Source organism: Ictidomys tridecemlineatus, chromosome 13 (genome assembly GCF_052094955.1).
Source record: "Ictidomys tridecemlineatus isolate mIctTri1 chromosome 13, mIctTri1.hap1, whole genome shotgun sequence".
NCBI classification, from domain to species: Eukaryota; Metazoa; Chordata; class Mammalia; order Rodentia; family Sciuridae; genus Ictidomys; species Ictidomys tridecemlineatus.
The window spans coordinates 37,419,656-37,443,205 of NC_135489.1; the positions used below are offsets into that span (position 1 = coordinate 37,419,656).

The 23,550-nt window shown below is 35.9% G+C and overlaps 1 protein-coding gene across 1 annotated transcript in view; it reads left to right on the top strand.

Moving 5' to 3' along the window:
• Window positions 1–2,749: 2,749 nt before the first annotated feature.
• Window positions 2,750–23,550, top strand: part of Ccdc178 (coiled-coil domain containing 178) — a 395,200-nt gene continuing 374,399 nt past the window's right edge. Inside the window, exons 1-2 of the mRNA XM_078030207.1 lie at window positions 2,750–2,921; window positions 20,606–20,683. Coding sequence (XP_077886333.1) covers window positions 20,629–20,683 — 55 coding nt within the window. The 5' untranslated portion in view covers window positions 2,750–2,921; window positions 20,606–20,628. The remainder of the gene's footprint in view (window positions 2,922–20,605; window positions 20,684–23,550) is intronic.

A 23,550-nucleotide genomic window follows, 5' to 3' on the forward strand; every position in this document is an offset into this window, starting at 1 on the left:
TTTCTGATGGAGTGTTGGACATAGGTATCCCATGAAGCACGTGAATTGAACAGACTCATGAGTTTTATGACAAGCAGATTTTATGGAGAGGTCTTATGATGAAACTTGAGGGTCACTTTTCTGTATAAATGACTACTACTTACTGGCAAAGAGTGACAACAGGGATATCTGTGAAAATGTTTAATATGTAGGATCATTTTGATATTTACTTTAGGAAGCTGAAATGGTAATTCTTACACATAAATAGGGTTAAGATTGTCCCAAATTCTATACCATTTAATGAAGGGGCAAATGGTCTGATTTTGAAACATTTTAAAAAATGTCATTATAGATAAATGTCTTTAATATTATTTTGGGAGCTCTTATTTTCTCACTGTATAGCAACATGAATTACTTACCAAAAAAAGTAGCCAGGCATGGTGGCCTATGTCCATAATCCCAGGGACTTGGCAGCCTGAAGCAGGAGGATGGCATGTTCAAAGTTAGCCTCAACAACTGAGGTCCTAAGCAATTTAGCGAGATTCTGTCCCCAAATTTTAAAACAAACGAATAAATAAATAATAAAAAGGGTCAGGGATGTGATTTAGTGGTTAAGTGGCCTAGGTTCAATTTCTAGTACCAAACAAACAAATAAACAAAAAGCCAAAATGAAAATCAGTTTGTCATAAGAAATAACTTGACATAAGTAAATTGAATTTTGGAGAATGTCTGCTCAAGATAATAAGTTTTAATTAAATAGTATCACATCATAATTTACTAGTATCACATCTCTCTTTCAGTTGTACTTAGATACCAGTTCCCAATATTTTCTGAGAATCTTTCTGATTCATCTTAAAAAGACATTGTTTTCAACAAACAGGAGAATTCAGCTTGTTTTCTATGGCAGGAAACCTAAAAGTGGCTTTAGATAATTCTGATATTTTTAATGTTGGTACAGAATACTCTTGTTAACTCTAATCCCTGAAATGTTCTATCACTGTTAGGAGACATACTCAAACAGTAGCATGCACAGGTCTTAACTAATTTCAAATAAACGAAAATGGGCATCTCCAAAAATCTAGGGCAGAAATGTAGTTGAAACTCATACAGGACTAAGACTGGGCACGATTAATTGAATACTAACCATATTGTCATAAATAAGAACAGTACTGATAGGGTTCAGGCCCTAACTTAGAGGTTACCTGAACTTCTTGCCATCTGGCCCCTTCAGTTTTCAAAGCTGCTCATAGAGATTATCTCTTGGTGTCAAATCCCTCATCTCTTTCAAACCTTTGACTCCAGGAAGAGGCTAGTCACTTTTAATGATTTACCCAATTATGGCCAACATATCCCAGGTAATCTCTCTCTTAAAGTTAATTATGCCATATAACAAACTAATAACAGAAATAAAACTCATCATCTTCAAAGTATTGAAGATTATTCAGGGCATATACTGGGAGGTAGGGTCCTTGGGATCTTCGAATTCTGCTTTCCACAATAAGAACATAGCAATAGTCAGTTTTAATTAAAAGCAACTTAGCAAGAATTAAGTTTCCAGTATATAAACTTTTGTTTTATGAGAAAAATTTAGGTATTATTTTAGTATGCTCACTTAGCTACTTTGAACTCTCAGGAATATATATTTACTGGTATGCAAGTCAAATTTAAATAATTAATGGAGGGTTGGGAATATAGCTCAGTTGGTAGAGTGCTTCGCCTTGCATGTACAAGGTCTTGGGTTTCAATCCCTGGCACCATTAATAATAATAATGATGATGATGATGATGATAATAATTATTATTATTATTATTATTAATGGAGACAGGTGAGAAATCCATTTTGGAATCTTTTAATCTACAAAAAGAGCTCTGCTTCTGCTTATATTATTTTAAGATTAAGAATATTCTTCATTTTACTTGCTATTGCTCTGCCTCTTTTATCTTTGACAGGAAGGACCTTATTCCAGGAATGGGTTTGCTGATTAATCTTCCCATTGGAAGGGATTACTAATTGAACTGCCTCTTATGGTACTAGATTTTGCCAATTTAACTTTGGCAGAGAGTTTACTGTTGCATGTGGCATGGAAATGTCTGGATGAGGATATCAACCTAACTGGATCCTATGATTTTAACCATCTTCAGTTTATGATACAGTGTTTGATTTCATTCAAGGAGACAGGTAATGAGTGTAAAAGCTCATGTCTCTTTCTTTGTAGCTGTTTCAGGTCAGGATACATATTCATTGAAAGGAAACAAAATTTAGGTAACATATTTTTGCCACTTAATATATTTGTGAGAAGAAATATATGCTTTAAAATTTTGTGTGTGTGTGTTTTTTTTGTTGTTGTTAAAAATTGACCCTTAGACAAATGGTTTAAAGGCATCGTTTTACCCACCTCAACCTTCAGTTTTCCTTTTGTTCCTAATGGTGTGTTGAGATTTATCAATAGTAAAGTCACTTTAGAATTAACAACTAAACTAAATGGGGGGACTTATCACACATAATTCTGATCATGTTGTTCCAAGGGTTTGCAAGAAAACAGAAGCCGGAAGTGATGAGGAGGGTATCTGCTTTCTTTTGAGAGGACTGAAACCAAGCCCTGAATTAAGTCTCATGAGAAAAATTGCTGCTTCTCATCTTGCTGGGGTCAAGGGCCTGGACTCATCCCTACCTCATCCCTCTTGAGGACAGAGGAAAAGAAGTTTGGTGAAGCAGGTTAGTTGGAAAAGCAAGCAAAAGAGGGGCAGCCTAGTGGGCAGAGACTCAGAGGCAGGGGTCTGGGACAGAAACGCAGGAGCCGGGAGTCGCGAGCCGGGAGGTCCCTGCAGGCAGCTGCCGGCTCCGCTCCCTTCAGTTGCCCGGACGCCACGTAACGGACCCAGGGCCCGCGCCCCGGCCAGCCGCAGGGTGGGCAGACGCGGCGCGGGAGGCGAGTGGAGCGGGTGAGTCCGGGCGCCCTGGGCGGTGTCCGCTGCCTCGGCCGAGCCGGCGCCGTTCCCACCCGCAGCATCCACACGCCGCATCCGGGGCCCGGCCACCCGGCCAGGATGAAAGCCATTGCAGTTCGTCACCTCCTTGTTCACCCTTCCCTTGCGGAGGCGGCGGGAAAGCGGTCCCTCCGCGACTTGGAGCTCAGTCCCCAGAGCTGGGGAAGGGGCGCAGAGTCTCCCTCCACTGGCCGCCCGGCTGTATTCACGTTATCTAGAACTGCATCCCTTAGGTCTTATTCTTCTTTTAAGATAATCATTTCTGCATTTTATTTTGCTTATAAGGCCGCCTTGTGGTAGCTCGTGTATTGTTCTCTTGAACCGTTATTTCTTCTTGCATATATAAAAATACATAGAATACAATATATGTATATATATATTGTATTATATATAAATACAAATATATACATATTTATGGAAAAAAGTATATTTTCAAGTATCTGCTTAATCAAATCCTAAACAGCTTCTTGGGCGAAAGGCTGGGAATGTTTGTTTACTCTAAACCACCACAAGTGAAATGACCCACTCCCTTGCAGATGAGGAAAGTGATGCTCAGAGCTGACTTGACCACAGCTCTGAGCATCCCTGAGTATCCCAGCAAGCTTCAGACAAAGAACACTAAGGGTCTCCTCACTCCCAAATCAAGGCATTTTCTAATATTCCTTTCTTGACATTCTTTCGTGGTTCTATAAATATCTGTGAGTTGCATTGGTGGTGCCCCACATGTACCTGTTATTGGATGGGTCAGTTTTGTATTTCTGGCCACCATCTGGATTCTAATGTAGCATTCTTGAGACACCACCTTATCTATCTGGTAAAATTGTTTCTTGATCTTGCTATGGCAACAGGTATTAGGCCACCATGTAGAAATTAAATATTTCATAGACAAACGAGTGAGTGACTGTAAGACATCCAACAATACATAGTATTTTCAGCTGTTTAGTTTATGTGGAATAATTGTCTAAACATTTATATGTGAGGCTTTTGCATTTCTATCCTGGGTATATAATGCTTCTCATTTTATTATTGTATGTTAAGGCTTTATTTTGAGCTGCATCTGGTTAATTTCCAGAACTGTCAAAGATAGGAGTTAAGCTCTTAGTCTACCAATTCTCCCTGGGTGGGGTCCCATTATGTTGGTGACTGCCAGAGTTCTACTGCATTCCAGCCTTCCTCTTCTGTTTCCACCTCAGATTAAACACAATCTCAGATACAGTTAACCTGTTACTTTATCCTCCAAGTTTTTCTTTCTTTTCTATTCTCTACAGTAGTGAATAATATCTGCATGTACTCTTTCTTTTCCCCTTTGAATATGTACTCCATCTTCCTACTGGCTTCTTCCACCAGGATAGAACCATGATTCCCCCAAAATCTGGACTCACCAGTTCTCAACCTTGCACCTGAAAAGAAAATCTGGAAACATACTGCATTGATTCTTCTTGGCCCCATTTGGTTCACCTGCCTGCCCCTGGACTGCTAAATTTGGGAATGTGGTTGCTGTAATTAACAACAATCCTTCAAATCATTTGAATGGAGTCAAAAAAACAATTTCTTAACTGATCCCCTCTTATTTTAAAGGGAAAATTTTCTTATTTTTTAAAGCAATATTTGTCTACCCAGAGTTTTATCTAGGCATATGGGACTGAAGGCTATTGAGAGTAGTCATTGCTAAAATGCTAGACTCTAGAGTCTAGACAAAATAGAAAAGAGGAAGATGTGTGATAAAAAGAAAAAAAATCTAGGGAATTAAGTAGCTGTGTTACTTAAAGTAGTTGAAGTATTTATGTTCTAGTTGGCAATAATATGGGGTGAGAATTGGATTGATCGTGTTATAAGCATTTGGACTATGTACCTGATGGAAAGGTAGTGTAAGAAGATTGCTGTATGTGTGAGCCCTAATGGCTATGTGTCTTCATACCTGTTTACTGGACAATAATACCAATAATAAAATGTATAAGATTTTGAAATTGACATTAACTTTTAATCTTAGCCTCAATGCTGTGAAATAAACAAAGAACACCTGAATGAGAATAAGCATAGACCATTTATTCAGAGCCTGCTAAAGCAAGAGCACCAGTCACTATCACTTGGACTGGGCAGATACCCAATGCAGATAGGAGAGTGGGAAGTTTTATAGTGAAAAAAGGGAAGAGGTAAGATGTGTTCTAGACTCTGGAATTGATTCATCTGATCTGAGGTTGTTAACATGGGGAAGCTGGAGGAGGGCAAATGAAGGGGGACATCCTGAGTGATTGGCTTGGTGAGCTTATTGCCTTTCTCAGTTTGGATTTGAGTTGAAGTCAGGGCAGGAAAACAAATATTAGGGAAACTGTTGGCCATTGGCAAAGTCCTGACTGATCTGGGATGATTACTGCAGAATTTATTGTTTTACTTTCTGGACTGCTACAGAGATTCTGGGTCAAAGTTCTATTTTCATATGTCGTCTGTCTGGCCATTATCTGTTCAGTCTCTGAATGCTCATGAAAATTCATCCTCCTATTAGAAAACTGAAATTTGAATAGATTAAATACTGTTTTTGAGAACATATAATTTGTTACCCAACCCTAGTTCATTGAATTTAAATCATTACAACTTATTAAGTGAACACTTTTTAGGCTTGTCATTGGAATAAACTGCATATATTATCTTATTTTAATATGCATATGTCATCTTCACCATAACACTGTGAAGCATTATTAGTATTATTATTTTAACCATTTTCCAGAGGGAAAGCATGAAGCTGAAATACATTCACTACCATTCCCAAGGTAATACAAAATTAGTAAGGGGGCCTCCTGAAATTTAACCCCACATGTAACCGATTTAAAAGTTATGTTCTCTGACACTTTCACTTTGTTACACTATCTCCTAATCTCTTACTTTCTTCACTTGTATCTGTCTATTTTATGTTAATTTATATCTATGATCTCTGCCATCTGGCCTCCTTTTCTGGGTGCTTACGGGATGTTTGTGTAAACAGAGGTAATGCCAAGACCTTTCTGAAAACAGAAGGGATTCATCCTACCCTTTAATGCTGGAAAAACGTAGTTAACCAAAAGCCAGTGAAATGGATGAGATGCCTGGACATTTAAAATCAGATAGCAAAGATGGAGGGGCAAGAATATGGTAGAAGACAGTGAAAGAACACAACTAAGAGAGTATAGTTTGCATGAAAATCAGTTCTTTAACTGTCCCTGCCTGTGCTGATGATTAGTAAGATGTTTTACAAACTATAGACATTTTTTTTTCTTTCTATGATTTTTGTATGTAAATGAAGCTTTATTATATAATTTTTTCTTGAGAAAATAAAAAAAAAACTATTCTCATGAATTGTCATTGGTTAGCCTAAAAATTATGACTGTGATCAATTAATAAACCTGAAAAATCTGAATGTTTTTGCAAGTGAAATTATGTTGGCCCATGTTAATTACCTTTGGTAATCTTCATTGCTTGTGGGACTCACTTTAGACCCTCAGAATGACTTGATTATGGCAGAGGATATAGCATAACCCAGAAACGACAGAAGAAAGATGTGCATGGTAAAGGGACCAGAGATCTCAGGAACAGGTTTCTTTGTTCCCCCATCTCTGGGGCACACAGATGCTTGATGTATACTTGGTGTATAATACTACTGGTGTGCATGTGAAACATGGGTGCAGAAGAAAACCCACATCCGCTCTTAGTCAAATTCTATATTGAGCCCTTCATAGAGATGTACTTTATTTTGAAAGTCCTCCTCCTCTAGGCTCCACCAAAATTGCTGCAGTTATAAATGTAATTATTTTTTTTTATTAAATAGTGCTGGCTGGCTCTGAGACCTGCTCTGAGACAACTCAGAGATCCATGGTTTCAAAATATTCATTTATCTTTAGTTAATGCATTCCATGGCTTTGGCCAAGGGTCAGTAGCTCTGGAGATGAATTACAAGCAAACCAAACCAGCTAAGATGACCCCATTCTATGCAGAGCCTGTGGACACAGCAACTTTTCAAATAAATGCTTAAGCTTTTTCCATCTTAAAATAAGCAGACAAATAACCATCCTCTTTTACATCTACATCTCACTTCATATCTAGCTCTTTCCCTTTCACATCTTCTTAGTTTCTGGAAAGTGTGGTTAATGGATGTCTCTTCTCCCCCACTCATTCAGTCCCAGGATACTTCCTACCTAAATTCTGCTACTGTCATTTATAGATAATGTTCCCTTATGACCTGTCAGATGACCTTTTGTGCCCCTAAGTCTTCATATATGACCTTTTTGGAGCTCTTGGAAAAACAGCCTAAAGAAACTCCTTTTTTTTTCTTTTGTTCTCTCTAATCCCATTCATTCCTGTTTTTTCTTGCAATTTATCTAGAAATGGTTCACGCCAATCTTCTCGGCTTCTGTTGTCAAAATTCCATGTTGTTATTTTGTATTCTTATCCAACTACCAGCTCTACAATGGTAATTCCCCAAATGCCTGTCTCCACTTTCAAACTTTCTCATGAATATCAGACACTTTTATAGCATAATCGTTAACAAGAACCATACATAAAATTAAAATTTTCATCTCTCCTCCCACCTACCTGTTTTTTCCTCACATAGACACGATTTATTAGTTGTGCATGACAATACAATTATCTTGACATATCTTGACATCTTGATGCACTTATTAGTGCCTTCTAGTCATTCCTGCATGCCTGAAACTTGGGAATCATTCTATATTCTTCCTTCTCCACTACTCACCACATCAAATTTCTCACCAAATCAGGCTGTTTCTGCCTCTTAAAATCCCATTGGATTCCTCCTTATCCTCTCCATTTCTACTTCCTCTGGCTTAATTTTATAAAGTTCACCTGGACCCCTTCAGTAGTCTTCTCCATCACTTTTTGCCTCTGCTCATGCTGTCCTCCACTCAGCTGTCCCATGGCTTGGCACTTGCTTTGCCCTTATATTGTGCCTGTCTATTCACGAATAAGGTCCTATGAAAGATTCTAAATGGTTAGAATGGAATCTTGTGTGTGTGTGTGTGTGTGTGTGTGTGTGTGTGTTTAGTGCTGAGCATATGATGTACATTGAACAAAAGTTTTATTTGAATGAATAAATGCACATAAAATTTAGAAAATATTTATGAATAATGATAATATGCTATTCACATCCTCAAGAACAACGTTGTCCAAAAGACTTCTACAGTGATAGGACCATGCTGTAATGCAGATGCTACTAGATACATGGGGCTATTGAGTATTGGAAGGTGTCTATTGTAATTGAGGAATTTAATTTTTTTTTTTTGAGAGAGAGAGAGAGAGAGAGAGAGAGAATTTTTTTTAATATTTATTTTTTAGTTCTCGGCGGACACAACATCTTTGTTGGTATGTGGTGCTGAGGATCGAACCCGGTCCGCACGCATGCCAGGCGAGCGCGCTACCGCTTGAGCCACATCCCCAGCCCCTTAATTTTTAAATTTAATATGTGCAAAGCCTGCATCACACAACAGCATAGATTTAGAAAACAGGCCCTCACATATTTAATTTTTGCTATTAACTCTTTAACATTTTTTAAGTTGCAGATCAACACAATATCTTCATTGTGTTTATTTATTTTTATGTGGTGCTGAGGATCAAACCCAGTGTCTCACACATGGTAGGCAAGAACTCTACCACTGAGCTACAACTGCAACCCTTAATTAACTCTTAAAATGGAATAAACTAAAAGCTGCTTTTTTTTTTTTTTTTGGTACCAGGGATTGAGCTCAGGGTCACTCAACCACCAAGCTACATAGCCACCCAACTCTACTTGTATTTTATTTAGACAGGGTCTCACTGAGTTGCTTAGTGCCTCGTCATTGCTGAAGCTGGCTTTGAACTCGAGATCCTCCTGTCTCAGCCTCCCGAGGTGCTGGGATTACAGGCCTGTGCCACTATGCCCGGTTGGTTTTTTAATTTTAATTTTTTCCTACTCTATTAACACCACTTCAAACTAAAATTTTGGAGGAGCTCTCATAGTTCAACAGTTCTGTTCAATAAATATTTTTGAACACTTAGCATGCACTTAGTAGGCACTGAGGTGAATTAAAGGTAAATAAAATACACAATTTCTGCATTTTAGGATTCAGCAGAAAAATGTCACCTGATAATGGAATTTGATTTCTGAAATATTATAATGTTGTAATTTGGGGGACATTATTGATGGATTAAGTCAGTGGGAAAGAACATTTAAATTTTTTTAAATGGTTTAAATGGTTTTTTAAATGGAGTGGTTTGGCAAAATGGCCAAACTGTTTCAGATTCCGCTGTACGCTTTTGAAGTAGAGCAGTGATGAGCTTCTGCGTGTTTCTTTGGCATATGTAGTTTTCATCATCTCTTGTTCTTTCTGTCCTCCGCTTGATATCTCAATTACTTTCATATTTATTAATTTCTGTGAATTCTGTAAAATGATGTTACAGACAACCCAGTATCATGCCCCTCTGGCTCTAGACCATTCCATCAGGCTGTGCTGTTCATTGTAACTGGCTCTTTGTTGTATGATAGGAAATTTTGCATCAGTATGACAGCAGTTATACTCAAGCTAATTTAAATTAGTTAGCAAATATTATGCCAGAAGATCATGTACAAAATGATATCAGTAGGGTCCAAATACGTAGTATAAAATGTATTTCCTTACCCACTAATTTGAACATTTCCATAGAAAATGGCTATAAGAAGCTCTTGGCATAATTTCTTTGTAATAAATTCCCAATGCTGCTTATTACTTTTGATTTTCTTATTCTCCAGATGGCTACACATTTGCACTCTATTTGTCTATTATTTCACAAAGCACAGATTTCTTACTGGGTGCCATTATTTATTTATTTATATTTATATCCTTAGTTTGTTTTCAGCAAACAAAAACTGTTTCTCTTAACTGACAATTTAAGAACAATGGGAAATTAGTGAGAACCTTAATTTTCTAGACTGAGTTAATATTTCTCAAAGAGTTATTTTGTTGGATGGATTTTGATTTCTGTGTTGAATATTAACAATTCAAATCGTTCAGCAGACAAATTGCATGATTTCTAGAAAAATGTACTAAATATCGCTGGTATTGACATCTTTTCTAAATCATAGTAATTAAAAAGCTAATGATTTATCTTTTTAAAAAATATTTGAATGGTAGAGCCATTTACAAGAATATTCTTATTTTCCTTGTAGCATAATGATAACCTCAGATTGATATACATTTTGACTTCCTTTTAAAAATATATAGTATACTGCTATACCAAAAAAAAAAAAAAAAAAGGAAAGAAAGAAAGAAAAGGAACAACAACAATAAAAGAAAACACTGCTTACTGCTGTTGAATTATTGGCCAGTCATGGAGTGAAAGCTATTTAGGTGCATTAATGTTTAGAAGGAAACATGTAATAGGAAATCACAGCATTTTATTAAAAATTTCTCAACTAACAGCTTGAAGCTATAGTTAGGAGGAAATAAAACTCCATTGTCAAATTTCACCCTTCTTCTTTATTTTCTGATTAGTTTTAGTCTTATATTTTCTTTCCCTTTAGATAATTCACCAGGCTTTGGCAAAAAACCTAAGAGAAGGATCGCTGAGTGACGAGGGCATTGGGGCAGGGTAGCAGTGCATTACCTGTTTTTAATTTAGTGCATGAAGACCTATAAGGGTTAAAAAAAAAACCACCATGACCTTTGCAGAGGTCATATTTAAGGTAGAGTTAGTCTTTCCATTTTTATTAAAATTTAATTTGGGAACTCATGTGAATTAGAATTCTTTCTTATTTAGCAACATATGCTTTGTATTAATTCAGTAGTTTGCATTTTGAGGAAGATCATTTAGGGAATGAATCTGAATGCATAAAAACCTGATATGCTCTGGAGACTCCATGCCAATGTGTGGATATCCTTTTGCAAAAGCAGGAAAATCAACCCAGGTAGCAATTCTCAGTAGAATTCTAGAAGTAACCTTGCTGAGAAAACTAAGGATTCCCCTCAGGTTATCCAACCTTTAAACCCAAAAGTTTTATAGAAAGGACTTACAGAATGAAATGTGATGATGTTTTACAAAAGCAAACAGATCTTGCTGAGTGTTATTAAAATTTCTCAACTAATGTTGAATAATGAGGAGTTTGTTGTTCATATATAACCTCAGAATGGTTGACAATATCAGTCTTTCTCAAAAAATAATTATTGAACCTCTGGCAGGATCGAATTTTATATACCTTAATACTACATTAATAAATGTAACTGAGTTTTCAATATTTTGTTCCTTAACAGACAATAGATTTGAAAATGTTTAAGGCATCTGCCTGCTGTTACCTTTAAGCAAACAACAAAATCCATAGACAAAGGCCTGCAGTTTTCCAAAAATATATTCTACATTTTCTCTTACTAAACATCGTAAATAATCCACAGATACAGCTTGGAGATAATGCTTCCCCTGCTGCTGGATCTGTTACCAATCTTTAGTCAGGATCTGTTTCTCAAGAGATTTCTTTCTTTGTTAGTGAGGTGCTTAGAGTGTGCACAATTACAAAGAAGAACTCTTATAGGTATGTGGACCTAGAAATATTGTACTGAGGAGTGAGTGTGGTTTTTTTTTTTTTTTTTTTTTTTTTTTTTGTGTGTGTGTAGAACTTGAATACTAACATTCTGGCTGGAGAAATATATTTCTATCTTCCTTAATTGAACTTAGAGTATCCTTGGAAAATTTCAACTAAAAGATGGTGAAATCCCATTTGCAATATGCTTTGACTAGTATAGAAAACCTAACCTTAGTCTCCAAACTGATGTGTGTACAGAGTGACACACCTGGAAATTTTTCTCAAAGTCAGATTTCAACTCTGTTGCCCCCCTCTCATTAGTTCAGCAGGAAATTTACTCTCAATTAATCTTGGTATCAACTCTGCCTCCTCTACAAACCCAGTAAAATCTCTTTTTGGCAAATTTATCAAGCGTTTGCTTCTGCAAGAGTGGTTCCTTTCCCCACCTAGCACTCTCCTGCCATCTGTCATATTTTCCACTGGGAACACCAACCTTTTAATGGACTCCCTAGATTACCCTTGAACTTGATGCTACCCAGGAGCACAGGTGTGTTTGGGAGTCCTCACGCCAGTGATGCAGCCAGCAGTCATTCTCTGAGAATGACACCTTCTTGGGTGCTGTCACAGGCTTCCTGGGCTTACAAACCTCTTCCATCACTGGTCTTGGGGGAATATTCTACCCGCTTTACTGATCATTTTAAATTCTTGGGTTGGGGGATGTATATCAATGGTAGAGCACTTGTTGTCTGGCCTGCCCAAGGCCTTGGGTTCGATCCCTAATACTGCTAAAAACCAAAACAAACAACAAACAAGCAAACACCCTTTTATATTCCTTTTCAATATGCTCCATGTGTTAAAGATTAAAGAGATTTCAGATCACTTCTATTTTTCACCAGGTCAAAACCCTTGAGACATACTATATACAACCACAAAGTCTTATTATGAGATTAAAGTGGCAATGGGTGAGTTAGGGGACCATGTGGGGAGACCAGATGCAAATTAGTCTTTCAATGTATTTATTGAATGGAACATTTTAATAAGCAGGCTGTTGAATGGAGTTGGGGAGGGTGCATTTTGATTACCCTGGAACTTAATTATTCTTTATTATTAGAGTGGTTCCTAACTGAAGTATTTATGTCATTGACAGTAACAAGATTAGTTTGAGGTTGTACATGAAAATTTATAGTGTAATTGCTATGTACTTAGTGTTTGATAGAAGATGTATTATTGAAATATAAATTGGTGTAAGTTGGCTTGAATGACACCATTGGCAATATGTGAACACATGACAAAACACAGTGGTGGTGTAGAAATGACCAGACATGGTAATGCCTTAGGACCTCATTTCTATGAAAAGTCATGCTCTACAAATTTTTAAAAATCTTTATTTTTACAATTTAGAATTGTCTGTAGTTTACACATTTCAAGGAGGATGTGAAAATTATTGTAACACAGAGAGACTTCCTTAGTTTTCAACACAGAGATTTCCCCAAAGTGCGAGTGGACTTGATTTTTTGGTTTTGAGGACTGTCATTTGAGTCATGAAAAATACACAGAAGTGTTCAATAAGTAGTTCTTGATACTCATAAAAAATAGAACCAAAAGGCACATTTTTTGTAGGAGCAAAAATGGTATCATGGTAAAATGGCATAGTATTTTCTAATTCCCAAAGTTATTTCTTGCATAAGAATTTAAGAACTTCAAATTTGTTTGTTTTGATTATTTGAGGCAAAATTGGTTACTGAATATAAATGCTTTAAGTACTTTATATTTTGTCAGAAAATGTAAATGATACTCAGTATTCACTGTAAAATTGTTTGATGTGACTTAGAGGTGAAATAATAATTGAATTCATGATATTGACCTATGAAATAATTTAACATCATGAAAGCTCATTTGAATTGCTTGTCATTCTTTAAGTCTCAGGTAATTACCAGAAGGTGAAAGGCTCATCTCTTTACTCAGACAAATTCTGAATATAGTATTAGAGATCTTTGTGAATATATGTGTAGAAACTGACTTGAACTTTCAGTTCTAATTTGATTTGTGTGAGAAAGATGATATTTAATCTTTCTGAAGATGTGCTTGGCTTTAGCAAAACTATGAGATGTAATATTTAATGCATCTTAACTCTAATCTATTAGACATAATATAGACATAATATAAAGTCAATAGAACTTCATCAAAGAGAGTGTTCAGGAATCATAGCAATAGAATTTAAAGATTTATGAAAGAAATTATTATAGATAGGCATAAGAAAGATGTTGAACAATCTTCTTTTCATGATTTTCTTTAGTGTTTTGCAATACATTCAGCATTATCACAAAATCTATTACTGTATAATAAAGAATGAAAGTATATTAAAAAGTTTTTGTGAAAATAATTCTCAAGGTACAATTTATTCTTGCCTACTATTATGTTATGAATTTTCTAAAATAGGATTTTTAAACTTTTGGAACTTGGAATAAAATAAAAGTATTTGACAGGTATACACTCAGTACTACTCTCTGCTTTTATCCTTTTTGCTCTACTCGGCAAACATTTTTGTGAATTGTTTCTTGAGCAGCATTGAAAATGATGACCAGGACATACTTATTGCATCTTGAACATTAAAATGTTTTCTCCAGAATCTATGATTGGGATATTGGTTTATAGCTTATTATAAATAAGAACCTTATCTATGTTGAAGGTAAAATTATGCTACTTCCCATTGTAAGAAAATCTTGTCTTCAGTTTCATTAAAATATATGTAAATGTCAACTGTTTTACTAATGATAACTCAAACTTTGACTTTTCAAGGTTATATTTTCCAGAAATTTTCCTATTAGTCACAATCCTTATTACAATGAAATGATGTTTTGATTATAAAGAATAAAGGAGACAATGTCCTTGTCCTCTCAGCTCTCTTGACTCAGTGGGTAAATATACATGTTCATATTATTCAAGAGCCTGTATAGTAAATGTATATGATACTGAGCTGCTAAAATAGAGAAGAAGTGGATGTTTCACAGTGAGAAGTAAAGGGAGAGTTCATTTTAGATAGAGACCTAAGTTGTGGTCAAATAAAGAGACCATACAAAATTGTGGCAGCATGGACATATGTACACTGCTTGTTATAACGGGTGCGCCTAAAATGTAGATTGTGGAGGCAAGGGGTACAGCAATTGTCAAAGGATATTTCTAGCATCTCATGGATTTATAATTTCTAAGCCTTGTGTAAAAGTTCCTTGTTGTTACCAAAAATACATGATATGTAGTCAAATTGGTGAATGCCTTGAAGGCATAGATTGCCTCATTCATCTTTGTTCCCTAAATAAGTAGCACAGTAACATAAAAAAGATTCAGGCTAAAAACTGCTAAGTGAATCAATGAATGACTGAAGAGAAATAAAATGTTACAGAAGATTGAAGTGTAAGTGCATTTGAGAAGATAATCCAGTCCAGTCTCGTAGACATTTCCTGAACCTTTTTTTTATAACAGACTTCATGAAAACTTTTGTAGCTTCTCCTTGATCACTTGAAGTGATATAAGGCTTGCTGCCTTATAACATAACCTGGTTCACTGTTGGAAAACTCAAATTGTCAGAAACATCCCCGCATGATTGCCAAAATATTCTTCCCTTTGGTGTAGAACCACCACCTGTCAGTCTGACTGCCATTTTTTGGAACAGAGCCTATAGACATGCCAAGGTAGAACTTCCCTCTCCTCTCACCAGCCCCACCATCTGCATCTCTTGTTATTGTGAGGCGGCTATGTTGGTAGTCAGCAACTTCACCCTTGGCTGCATTTGTGACCAGGGATTACAGAGAGACTCAAACTTCAACAATAATAGTCCCGTGACTTCCCAGCGATACTTGATTGGATCAAATTGTAGATATCTGGCTCATGGAAGGCTAATTAAAGTCCTCCTAGGGGCAACTGGAATCAACTTCCCTTTGGTGGCTGAAACTCTGCAACATAAAACTCAGGAAGTGTCAGCAGCCAAGATTTCTAAAACACGCAAAAAGTCAAATTGTAGAAAGAAATTAAAAAAAAAAAATACTATGAAAAGAGACACGGAAGCCAAGGCAGAGAGATTGCTGATGGCACTTGAGTCCCTCTATTTCTACTTTTCTTATGGATGGACAGCTGGTATTTCCCAGTATCCTTTCCATAAATATTGACTTTTATATGGCATGGTGTTTTGTTGTTGTTGTTTGTTTGTTTGTTTTATTTGATTGAGTTTCTCGCCTCTGTAACTACAGAGGAACCAATCCAAAATTGGCAGTCTTGTGTAGGCATTTTGATGGTTAGTGTCAGTCGTGGTTGGCTACTTGTCTTCTTCTGTGAAGATCCAAGTCTCTGATTAAAGAGTCTCGTCAGGATTCTGTCTCTGATTTTTCCTTGCCACCCTCTATGGTTTGAGTTTGTATCTGTGCTCTTTATTGGCTATTTTTAACCTGGCATAGGGATTTAGAAGCTATAAAGTTTGAATATCTGTTTTGATTCATGACATTGAATGAAATGATATATTATGGAGATATATTATGGAGTGAAAAGCTGGAAAAAAGAAACTCTTTGGCAAGAACTGTAAAGGATCAGAATTTTTACCAAGCTGGCCTGGTGTAGTAATGAAAACAGCCCGAGGGTTCCAGGCAGGAGACGTGGGGCCAGGATGATAGAATGCTTTGGATGAATGTCAACTGAAATGCAATAAAGCTTTTTGTTGCTGTTAACTCACACTTTTGCATTAAAGCTTGTTTCAGAATTAATAGTTACCATGACTGTTTCTGGGATACTCTAAGCAAATCCCTGCCACTGGGACTTTTGCATCTTCCTCACCTCTTCCTGGAACACTGTTCCCTACAATCTTTTGGCACTTTCTCTGCATTTATTTTAGTCAGAAGTCACTTCCTCAAAGAGAACTTCTCAGAGCACCCTAGCATAGATTCTTCCCATCTCCATAACATCTCTTCTACTTGCTGCCCTGGCTGTGTCCCAAAGGTCATGATGTTTATATTTGTAATCATTGTCCAAAATATTTTCTTAGTTACATTCTCATATCTTTTTTTACATGGGTTATTTAAACTGTATTTCTTCATTTCCATCGGCATAAGAATTTTCTTTTTCTTTTTTCACTTTATGACATTATTTTGAACTCTCCTTTTTGAGATAACTACACCATCACAGAAAATTGCAAAGAAACATACCAGAAGGTCCTAAATTCCCTTTACCCACTGTCCCCCAATGTTTTTAACATCTTAGGTAACTTTAGTTCAATAGTACCACAAAATTCATATGGGGTATTCACCAGTAATACCTGCAGATATTTCTAGGTGTGTATGAAATATGAATATGAAATTTTATCACATGTACAGTTTTCTCTATCTATCACCACAATCAAGATACTTCATCAGACCATCACAACATTCCCTAATATTTCCTGTTCACCATCCCTAGCCCCAGGCAACCACTGGTTTGTTTTTCTTTGCTATAATTATGCTCTCCTGAGAATAAATGAAATCATATGTATCTTTTTGAGAGTAACTTTTTTTTTCACACTAAGTATATTAATTTTGGCTTCTTCTAAGTTGTTGTCAACATGATTAGTCTGTTTCTCCATTTCTCCTGCCTTCTTGTTTTGGCTGGATTGTACTCCATGGTGTAGGTGTACCAACATGCGTTTAACCATTCGCCCACTGAAGGGCATTTGAGTACTATGTAGGTTTTGTGTATTATGGACAAAGATAGGAGTAGAAAAGTTTCTAAGTAATAATAAGCTGTACCCAGGGTATGTTTTAAAGAGTGCAATTGCTGGGTCATATTGCTAAATCCACCATTAGTCTTAACAGTAACCGTGAAACCATTTTCCAGAATTGCTGTATTTTTTTGCATTCCAATCAGTAATTAGAAGTGACTCAGTGTCTCTATATTTTTGCTAGAATTTGGTATTGGAACTATTTATTATATATCTATTTGTAAAGATAGGTGTTTAGATAGCTTGATGTGATTTTAATTTGCAGCTTATATTCTCTCATTACTGGGCAGGAATGAGAATTCCAGTTCCCTGCCAGGACTCCACTGATGCCTCCCTACCTGGGAGGGGTAGGATCACCCTGTTACTGCTGTCAGTGAGGCCCTGTGGCCTCACTGACAGCACACCTGGGCTGGGCACTCATTACTGCTGGGCTGTGGTAGAAATTGGGACTTATCTTTTAGTGTGCCTTGATATCACGTTGGTGGGGAAGAGAGAAGGTACCCTATTACTGCTGTGTAGGACAGAAGCCAGGCTCCCCACATAGTCTTCAACTGACTCCGTGGTAGAAGTGGGAGTATGGGGCTTGTCTCTAAGCAGTAGGGTCAAAAGTCCTGTCCCTCCCTGGCCTCCCTTGACACTACCCAGTGGGAAATTTAGGAAATTCGTTAGAGTCTGTTAGGGGTGTTATGTTGTCCTAAATGACTGCAGCTTTGTGCCTTTGATCAATATCTCCATCCTGGTAACCACTGATCAGCTCTGCTTCAAATTTCATAGAAGTGAATTATGCATAGACTTGTTCTTTGCGGAGCCACAGGATTTTTCTGTTGTTTGACTAGAATATAGAGGTATTGTCTAAGTGTATTCTAACTAAGCTGCCCTTTTTCTGATCTTTTGGCTAGAGGAGCAGACTTTTGTTAGAGCCCTAGCTGGTCTATACTCATTGGAATTTCTGGATAGCTGATCTCTGTGGCTTCAGGTTTTAGAATATAGAGGTTTAAAAAAATAAATCTCAGAAACTTACCAACTGGTCTCAAGACTCCTAGACTCTTCATCTGGCAGTCTGCATATGTTTATTGTATGTATATTGTCTAATTTTTTTTCTTGTTGGTTCTTAGGAGAAGAAATAAGGAAAAATACATCTATTCTGTTATCCCAAAAGTGGAGGCCAGAAGCACCAAATCTTATTGATGCTTGTAAATTTTCCACCTTTTCATAACTGAACATTTCATCCATAAGCTTTTTTTCCTGAACTTGTTTAACTAATTCTTTTTTTTTTTCAGATTTATCAAATCAGCTTTTAAATTGCACCAGGGAGTTTAGAATTGCAGTTTAGAATTGCAGGAGTTTTCAGTTCACAAATTCTGAAGAGGCCTTGTCTCAAATCTACAGTGTCATTTTTTTCATATTTTTTAGTCTTGAAATTTAAAACTTTAATGTTATATTTATAAACTGGTTAAACATGGTGGGCAATTTATTGTCTGGTACTTTCACTCTCTGGAGTACCTGTGAGTCAGTGTATGTTGTCTGTTGTTTCTGTTGATTTGCATCATCTATCCACCGTGCTGGGTTACACCTTTGATTCTACCGTTGCTTCACTTCCACCACTTTGAGGTCAGGTTTCAGTCTGAGGGCCGTCTTCACATGTGCTTTGTTTCTGCTTCATAAAATGTAGACCTTTGGAGCGGGTTAATTTCCTGGGCACTTTGACCTGGCAGAGTGTGATTCCTTCTTCTGTTTCCAGAGCTTTATGTGGCTTTCAAGAGCACTGCCTAACTTCTCAGCCACCTCTCTCAAGTCAGGCATTATTCCTAGAAAAATGTTTGTCTCACTCTGAATTTCTGTCTTCTGCCAACTCATGAAGCAGGTATTCCTTATGACATTACATTGCTTTTATGAGTATTCAGAAAATGTTCTTACATTGCTTTTATGAGTATTCAGAAAATGTATTTCAACCAGATTTTATTCAAGTAGTGGTTTGTATAGAAGCATTTTCTGATTTAACCAATTCTACATTACTGGGAAAACTTTCTTTTCTTATTATTTGATGTTTCCAGTAATTTTGTATAGAACACAAAATAAAATTTCACATTCAACTATAGGTTTCATTGAATTAAAAAATAAAATGTTTATATAAAATAAAATTTAATTATGCTTTTCTCCCCCCTGTAGTTTTGCTTCTTTAACAAATTGGTCTTTATGAAACAAATTGTTTATTTGAAAAAGCAGTGGACTTGGATTCTGGGTTTTCTTTCACAGCACTTTTCTCTAATTAAGTTGAGTTTTACACTGAGTGAGTTTACTAATTCAGTCAAGGTTTCCTGGTTTGTAAAGTAAAAAAATTGAAAAAATAATTTCCATTCTCTAAACTCTAATGATTTAGATCTAAAATTAAGAGGCAGTTTTATGTCAGAATTTACAGAATTGTTAGCTTTCTATTAAGCAGTTTAAATTTCCAATACATACTAATCTACAGGAATGACAAAGGTCAGAGGAACTTGCAAAATATAGAACAGGAGGTTGGCAGCATGTGTAAATCTCTATAAAACAAAAAGATTTGATTTTAGCATAAATAGCAAGAAGGAAAAAAGGAAGAACTCATTAATAAAAAAGACAAAGTCATTTTGGGTAAATGTTATATATGAACCTTGTTTTTATTATTACTCCAAACAATTTTTTAAAACAGTAAAAAAATTAAATAATGACAAAATATGGGCATACAAACTTGAATAATTCCTGAACTATATACAAATATAGTAATATGATATCTGAAATTTGCTTGATCATGAATCAAGAATGAGTAAGTTAGACAGGGCTATACATGGGTATATAGAATTCAGATAGGCCACAAGTTGATAATTGTTGAAATTGTCTAGTGGACACATAGAGGCCTATTAAAACTTCCTGAGTTCCTGTGTATATATTTGAATTTCTACATAATAAAATGTTTTAAAAATGAATAGGGAAGGTATAGTAGAGATGATAGTAAGTAAAAAAATTTATTATATAAAATGAAAACACTGCAGGTTTCAGAATTCCCATAGGATTTTGAAGCCACAGTTATGATGGACAAGGCTGAATTATCTGCTCGTCATGCCAGGCATCTTTTTAAGTCATCATCAAAGCAAGGGATCAAATATCCCTCTTGAAGGAAGATTTTTTATCTTTGGTGTTTCTAATGGGATCATAGTATTCCTAATATGAATAAGAGTACATTGTTGGATTTCCTTATATTTTAAGCATAATTTAGTATTGATTTTTACATGTCTATATTTTATAATATTAGAAATTCATTCTGATCATATTAGTTCTTGAATAGTTAACTCTTAGTGAAATTAAGTAGAAACTAATTTTGCTTCATTACATTTAAATATTTTTCTTTCTAAATAGGTTTCAAAATACTGCTAATAATCATGCCTGAAAATGAGAAAAGTTCTTGTCCCACTGAAAATAATCAAACCACGATAAGTAAGTTTATTCTAAATTGATTTTCTTTGAAAATAGATCTTGGGTAAATGAAATGCATGTCACTCGCAGAAGTTGGTAGTTGCAAAGGCATAATCTTTTCCAGAATCAGGGAATGACAAAATCAAAATTTACTGGGACCAAAAAAGTAAATTAAGAGAAAGGAGCATTCTAGCTTAAGGAAAATCCACTATCCGACTAATAAGCAATTTTAAAAATAATTAATGTTCAACTATAGGCTTAAAATAGGTAGATAGTATAACAGTGTTGTACTTGTTTGTGTCAGCTCTTCCTGGCTCATACGAGCCAATTGTATACATCACTCTACTTCATTGGTAGCTTGTAATTGGCCATGGAGGTAACTAAACTTTTACCAGTGCACCCTTGAGGATACACATACAGGGAGAGGGGATGTGACTCAATGGTAGTGTGCTTGCCTAGAATACAGGAGATCCTGGCTGGGTTCAATCATTAGCACCAAAATGAATGATTGATTGAATGAATGAATAAATACATATACAACATGGAAAATGAAAATAATGATATTTTAAATATTATGTTTGATTTTATAGCATTACCTTGCTCTATTTATCGCAGCCTGAAATAGGAGTTTTTTTTTTTATTCAGTGTAATGATAGCAAGGTCATTTCTATGCATGATATTATAGCAGAGGTTAACATATTATAGCCCATGACCTAATCTCAATGTCTGAATAGTGGCCTTTTTTCTTTTTTTTAATAGTCCGGAAGGAAAGGATATTTTTATGTGTGTAGAGGATCATAAAAACAAAAGGAAACAAAAAAGAATACATAACAGAGACTGTATGAGGTTCACAAATACTACATTTTATCACCTGGCTCACTTGTGCACGAGTCTGCTGGGTGGTTCTCCTGACATCTGGTAGTCTCTGTATGGATCAGTTACACATCTGCAGTAAGTCACAGGTCAACCAAGCACCATTATTGATCTCGTTGATTTTGACTGAAGTCTTTCACATGCCAAAGGTCCTTAGACAGGAAAACTGGATGACTCAGCTCCACCGTATGTTGTCTGTCATACTCCAGTAAGCAGTTAGGGTGTTGATCTCATGGCTTTGGCATGATTACAAGAAGGAAGGCAGAAACACTGAAGGTCTCTTAGAGCCAATGCTCTGAACTGGTAACTATCAAAATGGAAGTAACAAAAGCAGCACAAAATCTAAAGGTTAGAGATTAGATTCCATATGTCTTCATGTGTTTTTTTGTTGCTATCCCAGAAATACCTGAGACTGGGAAATTTATAAAGGAAATAGTTTTGTTTTGGTTTATCATTATGGATAGTGAAGAATCTGACTACATCTACTCAGCTTATGGTGAGAGAGCCTCAAGCTGTGTCTTAACATCACCAAAAAGTGGAAGGGCAAGCAGGCATGATGGAAGAGGCAAAGCACAAGAGGCAGCCTTGCTTATAACGACCTGCTTCCACACAGTAGGTAACTAATCAAATCTGGTGCAAAGTGCATTGCTCTCTATTTATTACTGTATCACCACTTAAAGATCTGACCACCTGTCAACACTATTAAACTGGGACCAAATCTGAATTGAGTTTTGAAGGGCATGAACCATGTTCAAACTTCAGTGCCACCTCTTCATGGAAGGTGCTGCAAAGTCACATTAGAAAGAAAGTGAATCCCTGCAGGAGAGAACTATTGGGGGTTATGACGGTAATCACATTTCCACAGGCTTCTTCAGTTATAAAGTAAAGTAGTCATATAGTAATTCTAAATGTGGATGAAGTCCTGGTACAATGGATTTTGTGTTTGATTATTAATAGTGAGTGGAATTTCACTCCAGTATCACCCCACTTATTTTCTGAATATTTGAATAACTTTGGTTTTTAGCTCTTTATTTCTTCTATTAATATTAATTTTGAAAATATTATTTTGTTTTGTGTAGTGATGTTTAAAAAAAAGATTTCATTTCTGAAAATTGACCCTGATCTTAAATTAGAAAAATAGACCAGGATATTCATTTAAAATAATTCTCCCAAAGACATGATTTGGAAAGAAAATGGGCAATCAAATCATGCTGTTTCATAGCTCTTTTTGTTTTTTAAGCATTCTTCTTTTTTAACTTTTATTTTATTTATTTATTTTTATATGGTGCTGAGGATCTAACTCAGTGCCTCACACATGCTAGGCAAGTATTCTACTACTGAGTCACAACCCCAGCCCCAGCTGTTCCGAAACTCTTATTTAAATATTCGAAAAATGCTACAGAAAGTTTTTGGATTGCATATAATGTTAATTAAAAAGACCAAAGGTTTATTTCAATACTTCAAAGGGCTGGTTTTCCTTTGAATGACTTGACAAAATCTACTGATTTTGTACTAAAAGAAAGAATAACCAATCAAAACCAGTTTATAAGCAAAAGCTAGAAAATTATTAATATTAAATACAATGTGGGCCACCCCATCATTCTATGCAATGGAGAGACATACACAAAGAAAATCACACATCACATGTTAGTGAAATGTAAGTGTTCTGTGATAGATTATTTCTGTAAGTGCATGTGAAATGGAACTGTTTAGTTGGCTGACTCTTTGGAAAATAATATGGCTAATAAATTGTCCTTTAAGATGTGTTTACTTAGCAAAGATTTTGTATTAAAATGACATTAAAACAATATTGGTACTGTTGATATCAATAGCAATTATCAGTTAAAATTAATTTCCATTTCTTGTGTGCTACCATCATTAAACTTTGTGGAAAACAACCAGCCAATAAAGAGAGCATTCAGCTTATCAGTCAAAGCACTGAGATGTCTGTGTTTAAGCCACAGGAATTTACTAGACCTCAGTGTTTATTACTTTGTCTTGGTAGATTTTAAACT